The sequence below is a fragment of the Phaseolus vulgaris genome, chromosome 8 (genome assembly GCF_051622355.1).
Source record: "Phaseolus vulgaris cultivar YP4 chromosome 8, ASM5162235v1, whole genome shotgun sequence".
Lineage (NCBI taxonomy): Eukaryota > Viridiplantae > Streptophyta > Magnoliopsida > Fabales > Fabaceae > Phaseolus > Phaseolus vulgaris.
In genome coordinates this window covers 38,903,971-38,911,527 of record NC_143505.1, presented here as the reverse complement: position 1 = coordinate 38,911,527, position 7,557 = coordinate 38,903,971, and the positions used below count along the sequence as shown (strand labels likewise).

At 37.0% G+C, this 7,557-nt stretch overlaps 1 protein-coding gene across 2 annotated transcripts; it reads left to right on the top strand.

The window, feature by feature from the left end:
* The first annotated feature begins 2,078 nt into the window (after positions 1 to 2,078).
* MDAR4 (monodehydroascorbate reductase 4) lies at positions 2,079 to 7,288 on the top strand. 2 transcript variants are annotated; one of them, XM_068628832.2, is made up of 7 exons: positions 2,079 to 2,593; positions 2,925 to 2,976; positions 3,943 to 4,023; positions 4,837 to 4,955; positions 5,332 to 5,551; positions 5,714 to 5,832; positions 6,347 to 7,288. In XM_068628832.2, the coding sequence occupies exons 1-7, from the start codon at positions 2,474 to 2,476 to the stop codon at positions 7,070 to 7,072; spliced, it is 1,437 nt and encodes a 478-aa protein (XP_068484933.1). In that variant the 5' UTR covers positions 2,079 to 2,473; the 3' UTR covers positions 7,073 to 7,288. The 2 variants fall into 2 exon arrangements, with proteins under 2 accessions (XP_068484933.1, XP_090149777.1); XM_090293651.1 differs by having other exon boundaries at positions 2,354 to 2,593; positions 3,943 to 4,009.
* Positions 7,289 to 7,557: the final 269 nt, after the last annotated feature.

Here is a 7,557-nt window from a genome sequence, read left to right as displayed (position 1 = left end):
AAAGGAAGCTTACATCGTCGGGACCCTAGGGCGATCAGAAGAATTCTAGGCGATGACAGGAGTAAAGGCTAACCTTGCCAGGCAGATCAGGTAAACTGTATTGTAATACCAGTTTAAGTTAAAACCTGTTGCCTGGTAAGTAGCTAATTGCCTTAAAGTTTGCAAGTTATGCTAAATGTCGTCGCTTGAAGGTTAATGAGTTGTTCAAGTTTTTACTTTGAGTTAACAGTTGATGAATTGATGTAAGATTGATAGTTTGCTCGAGTTTGAAGCAGTAAGTAAACGGTTGAGCCCGCAGAATCGCTAAGTTAATTTGTTTAAGCGGTTTCTGCTAGGAAAAGCAAAGTAAACAAAGAGATCATATGCGGAAGCAGAAAAATTTATAATAAAGGTGGTATCAGTTCGAATGCATAAGAAGAAAAGAAAAAGTTATTACAGGTAAAGTTTGTACAAAAACGAACAAGTTCCCCAGGGAATTAGCGTTGAAGGGAGTTGAAGATTGTGGGAGCTGAGAAGCGTTGTGGGTTTGCAGAGAAAACTCAGAATGTTTTGAGAAAGCAGGGAGATGATGAAACAGTAGAAATGAAAGGGTTTAAGGGTTTTTCAAACGTTTTTGGAAGCGCAAGCGACAACTGAAGATGACCGTTGATGAAGCCACGTGTCGAGCGATTGGAAAAAGGTGTTTGGTGGAGCGTCAGAAAAGCAGAGGGTACGAGCGTTTGGAATTCTGTGCCAGCGCCACGTAGATCGGCAGTGATGTGACCTCTTAGTCTTTTCGCTGGACAAGTCTTCGCTTAAGACTGGGGGGCTTGTGTACCGCCCAGGCAGTCGGAATTGATGACGTGGCCGCAAGCAATAGTATAGGCGTGTTGAACGGGACACCTGGTTGGTAGAAGGGAAGGAAGTCGGGGAGCTCGTGTAGTCGCCAGAGGTTAAGTTGGCGTGCTCCGATCTCTGGCATGCCTAAAACCGGCGGTCACCAGGTTTGTGATGAAGTCGCCGAATGCGAACCCAGACGACCAAGTGATCAGAGATCGCCGAAAGGAGGACATCGCCGAGGGATCAGGGAAGCTTGTTCCAGGCTTTCGAAGCAGAGGATGAAGTCGTCAGATGGTCATTCCCTAGCTAGCCAGAGGTCGAGGTCGAGGAACCACAGGGAAGGGGTGTATGATGACACCCGTACTCGCCACACAGAAGAGATCACGCTCCAAGGCAGTTATGCGCTGAGTTGTTTCCTGTATAAATGACTTAGCCGAAAGCCTGAAGAGTAAGATGTGACGCCCAAGTCAAAGGATGCTCCAGATGGTGACACGTGTACAGCTGGATACGAGCCACGTGTCCAGATGTGTAACTGCCAGGAGAGAGAAAATGCCCAGGTATATAAGGAATCCTAACGAACTTCTGAGGTACGCGCGTTTTAGAATACTTCTTTTACGCTTGCGAGAACTTGAGTACGCTGAGAGAGAACTTTGCACGGTTCCTGAAGTTCTTAGTTTTCTCTTAGTATTTTGGTGGTTCAGTCGCTGACTTGGGCGTCGGAGCTTGATCGGCCGCAGCGGCGCCGTTCTGTCTTTTGCAGGTTCTTGAGGTGAATCAAGGCGAAGGACGGAAGCTAACACGGTGCAAAGTCGATCCATAATTGACGAGGCAAGGCTCTCGCGTCCTGGTCAACAGGCGGGATCAGAGACCAAAAATCGGTCATACAGAAAATTAGAATGGAACCGATGTGAAATCAATAAAATCAATAAAATCGATAAAAATCCAATTTAGAAAAAAAAACATACATATATCTTTTTTCTTGATAAAATAATAATGTCTAAAATATTATTTATTTTATTTTTTATTCTACCTATAAGCTTCAATTATTAATAAATATTTATATATTATTGAATTGAGAATTTAATGTAAATGTAGTATAATAAAATTATTTATATTTTTATATATTTGTAAAATTTTAAGAACCTATAAGTTTGTGTTTTATTTTAATTTTTGACCTCATAAAATCTTTTAGCTGAATAATTAAAATTGAAATAGTTGGGGTGGTTTTAATAAATTAATCAAATGTTTGATGTGTACCAAAACAACGTAGATTTGGTGTGGATAACAAGATGGCAACGGTAAGACGAGATGAATGGCTGCGATGGGTCTTATCTATGGCATATGCATCAGATCGTTGGTAACAATTTTAAGAAAAAAATCGCTTATATCTTAAAAAAATGCAATGGATAATTTTATTAAAATATGTGGAAACGATGGAGTTGTGTTTGCAGAGGGTATGATTTGGGGGTATTAGGGTAAATGCAGTAGTTATCTCCGTCGTGGTTGTGGGTCCCGTTCGTGATCTTCAGATTTTGTGGGAGTGTCTTGAATGAAAGCGCTCCCAAAAATTTGAGCACCCTCGATTTTTAAATTGAAGATAAATATAACAGAAGACGTTTCGTTGCGTTGCGTTGTGTGGATGTGAAGTTGGGAAATGGGGAGAGCCTTTGTGTATGTGATTCTTGGGGGAGGCGTGGCTGCTGGCTATGCTGCTCTTGAATTCGTCAAAAAAGGGGTCTCTTATGGTGAACTCTGTATAATTTCCGACGAACCAGTATGAATAATTATTTCCCTTTTTTTTTAAATATCTTAAGCTTTATTTGTTCTGGTAATGTAAACTTGCTTTGCACAATTGAGTTTTGTTGTCACCTCTTACCTTCAAATCATTTGGAGTGTTTAATTTTGTGTTTTCCAATGTTGGTTTTGAGTTGCTTTTGTGATTGATTTCATTAAAGTTAGATTATTTTTCTTATCAATTGATGATGACCTTGTCTATTTCATTCACTGACGTAAAATTAAGTTTTGGTTAAAACCAGAATATTTCTATTTCTATTTCTTCTTTATGTGGTCACAAGTATGTAAACATTCTCAAATGTTTGTCTCAGGTTGCTCCTTATGAAAGGCCTGCATTGAGCAAAGGATTTTTGCTTCCCGAAGGTATAGACTCTTCTTTGTGTCAGTTAATCCCTTCTTTTGCAACATTTCTGTTTATTAAACAATCTAATCCTCTAATTAGGACTTCTGTCTAAATTGAAAATGCCTCTCTTATTGTCAAATGGCTGAAACCTGTATAGTTGTGTAAGTCTTAACTCTCTGTTAACTGATATTTCTGTCATGTTTTAAAATTTGAATGCCGCAGCCAAGATATCTGACTTCATTGGGGGACTGCTAACTGCGTCTGTTATTGTTGAGACTTATATCAAAACTTTGTTGCAGTGCTCTTGATAATTTCTGTTTACTTTTGTAGAACAGTAACTGTATTATTTAGTTTTCGTTCCTTGTGTTTCGCCTATTTATTTTTCAAAATAATCTGATATTTATAGGTATGGATAAGTGAACTTGACTGGTTAAAATTGGAGGATTGTGGTTGGCTGGGTTCAGGAGTTTAATGGCCAATAAATCTGAGACACTTCGGTCTAAGACTTTGCATGTATATATTAGAAAGTGTAGGAAGGGAAATTATCAAAATTAGGGGCTGAAAGTTAGTCAGCTAGTTGGAAGGGATCTGTCCTGTGTAAGGATCCTTATAGGGAAGGAATAGGTTGGAGTATTTGAGGGAGATTTTGGCATTCTGTTACTTTCTTATATAAGATTCATAGAATTGCTTTGCATTCTCTGGGGGAGCCTGGCTCTGTAAGTACAGGAGAATAATTTTTCTTGTAATAGATCAGTTTACAGTAAATAATATATATATACCTTTTCCATTTCAAATTCTCAGTCCTTAACAGATTGGTCGGGGAACAAAGGATGATACTTGCATTAGGTGGATTTCATTTCCTTACTGTTCAAAATAAGATAGATGAATTTACTTACTTCTGTGGCGTCTTTATTTCTTCCATCCGTTAGCTTTTTCAACAAATATTTTGTAATGAGTTGTTGCTGAAATATATTTGCAACATACAGCTGCTGCACGGCTTCCATCCTTTCATACCTGTGTTGGTGCAAATGAGGAGAGGCTAACTCCCAAATGGTATAAAGAACATGGTAATTATATTGTTTTTACATCTTGATGTATTCTTTTTTTTGCTACTTATCTTCCCCCATTTGAAATGAAATGGAGTGATTGATTTCTTTGGCTATTATTTATTTTGTGCTGCATGTATTAATTCATACTGCTATGATCTAGTTCGGTAGTTGATTCCATCTAGATCCTGCAGTCTGACTGAATCAACATTTCCTAAGTAAAAATTCTTTGAACACAATATTACTTGGTTTTGGGCTGAATTGTTTTATATTGAGAAACAAGGAAATGCTAAATAAAATAAGTTAAGTTAATATGTACACGTTAGCTAGCTATGTTTACTGGTAGATGTTAATATGAAAAGGCATGGAGTGTCACCTCTGATCTGCTTTGAATTTATTTCCTTGTTTGATCATTTGTCCAGGAGAATTAGTGTTGTGACAAGGCAATCTATTTCTGGCAGAACCTAAACTTCACCTCCCAACATGTGCAACATTATATTAGTAGTTTTTTTTCTTTTTACAAGTGGTGGTTATCTCAGGTTGCAGCACCGATATAGGATAAGTCATTTGTTGTTCCTAAGGTGAAATTAAGAAAGGACCAACTTCAATGCATTGCTTGATGATTTGTTTATTGAAACTGGTTATTAGTATTCATGTATGCTTCTAGAAAGTAACTTCCTGTTTTATATTTCCAAATATTTTCTTCATTTAATGATGCTGGTTGCTGAAAAGTAGTTATTATTTGTCTCGGTTTAATGTTTCCATAATGTCATTTAAAGCAGTTGCTATCCTGAATATCTGATTATTTTGCAATTGCTATTGTTTTATTTTCAGGGATTGAATTAGTTCTTGGAACTGGAGTTAAATCTGCTGATGTGAAACGCAAGACACTTTTAACAACAACAGGAGAGACCATAAGTTATAAGTTTCTTATTGTTGCTACTGGTGCACGGGTATTAAAACAAATCTCTCGGTCATAATTTACTTACATAAAATAATCAGTTTGCCTTCTCGAAGGGCTTACATACCATGGCCTTGAAAAGAAAAACAAATGAAAGAAGTTGTGACTATTTGCTATGTATTTCTAATATTTTTGTTTTTTATAGACATTAAACTTTGTAATCCACTATCACTGCCTTTGAAAGAGATTTGAAAACTTTTACTTCCTAGGAGCTTCTTGTTTAACCTATGAACAACTTATCTTCTCCTTAAACATATTAAATACTAGAATTGGAATAATTTGAGGATAAGCTCACCAACATATACCTAGATAGTGGATCATTTGCTTTCTTTACAGTATATTAAGCACATATGCAATGTCAAGTGTAGGCTTTGAAGCTGGAAGAATTTGGGGTGAGTGGATCAGATGCTGAAAATGTCTGTTATTTAAGAGATATAGCAGATGCAAATAGGCTTGTCAATGTTATACAATCTTGTCCAGAAGGGAATGCTGTTGTCATTGGTGGTGGATACATAGGCATGGAGTGTGCAGCATCTCTAGTGATCAATAAAATAAATGTAACAATGGTCTTCCCTGAGGAACATTGCAGTAAGTAATATTTTTAACTTTTATCAACTCAAAATTTACGCATAATGTATGAGTATGTTTATATCGGTCAGTTATTCTGAATAAATTTCCATCTGTGGCTATAATGAATGAAAACAACTTCAAAAACTGAAAGACATTCTTAATTTTTTGTTTATCTTGCAGTGGCTCGTTTATTTACCACAAAAATAGCAAACTACTACGAAGAATATTATAAGTCAAGAGGAGTAAACTTTGTTAAGGGAACTGTGATGTCATCATTCGATTTTGACTCCAATGGGAAGGTATTTAAACTTTTTTTCTAACATTTCCTCACTTGAGATGTGTGATTTATATGAGAAAAAAAAATCCTATTGTCCTAATAATAAGATTTGATAATTTTAATGATAACTCCATAAACAAAAATAGAGGAAGGCCAAGGAAAACTCAAAATGATTAAAATCACTTTGATCTAAGACAATTCCAAAATTTTATAACGGATAGGGCCTTTGTTGTCGTTGGAGAAAAAGGCTTTCTATTCTATAACGGATAAAAGTATGTGAGGTTGATTGCGTCAAACCTTTACCAATTCATAGTGGAAAGTTAGTGAATTATCATGAAAAGGTTTTGTAATCTCCAAGCCAGTAGATAGTGGCTTCATGTTTATTAGTTAGAAGTGAAAAGTTCCTGGTTGATAGGATGATAACCAACCATATCCATATCCTAGAAGAAAGTGATTAGTAAGAACAATGCCAATTTGACTATGTTTTAATATTATTGCTATTGCTTCAACCTATAACTGACTGGATCTTTTGACAGGTTACAGCTGTTAATCTTAGAGACGGAAGCACGCTATCTGTGGAGATGGTTGTGGTGGGAATTGGAATACGTCCAAATACAGGTCTGTTTGAAGGCCAGCTCACTTTGGAGAAAGGTGGAATCAAAGTAAATGGGATGTTGCAGTCAAGCAACAGCTCAGTCTATGCCATTGGAGATGTTGCAGCTTTTCCAGTCAAAGCATTTGGGGAAACTCGAAGACTTGAGCATGTTGATTCAGCTCGAAAGTCTGCAAAACATGTAGTTGCAGCCATAATGGAACCAGACAAAACAGGAGAATTTGACTACCTTCCTTTTTTCTACTCCAGAATCTTCACATTGTCTTGGCAATTTTATGGGGATAATGTTGGGGAAGTTATATATTACGGAGATATGTCAGGCAGTGCATTTGGAGCATACTGGGTAAGCAAGGGTCACCTTGTTGGGGCTTTCCTTGAAGGTGGAAATAGAGAAGAGTATGAAGCTATAGCTAAGGTCACTAGGTTAAGGCCAGCAATTGAAGACTTGACTGAACTGGAGAGACAGGGTTTGGGGTATGCAGTTACAGTCAGCCAGAAACCAGTGGCGTCACCCGCAGTGGAGGTTAGGGCCTCGGACCTACTTTTGGAAAAACCATTATATGCTTGGCATGCTACAGCTGGGGTTATTATTGCGGCATCAATAGCTGCATTTGCATATTTTTATGGAAAAAAGCGCCGCAGATGGTGAAAACATTTAACAAGATTACCAGTTTATGGGTAAGGGTGTGAACGGATTTTAGATCGATCTTCAAGCTGTAACATTGATAAGATTAGGATTAGGATATTTTGACATGTTATTGTATCCGATCCATTACTGGATGACCATTCTTCAGTTCTATTGTTCATACGGTTGTTGTACCAAAAACAAAAGCAAAATATATAAGTGGGCATCATTTGGAAGATATACCCATAGGAAGAGTCCGTGTATTATCTACTAATAGTTTCGGTTTCTGAAATGCTAATCTGGTCATCACCATCACGACAATATTGGATTACTTCTTTTTTATATATAAAGGTTTTTCATTTGAAAACATCGCTTCGAAACAATGTAATTCAATCAAATCTAAACACGGCAAACCAACCCGATGATTGAAAAAATCCTTCTTAACACAGAGGTAACAAATGAAACCGTTTAAAATCATTTTTCCAGTAAATTTCTAGATTTGTTAAATA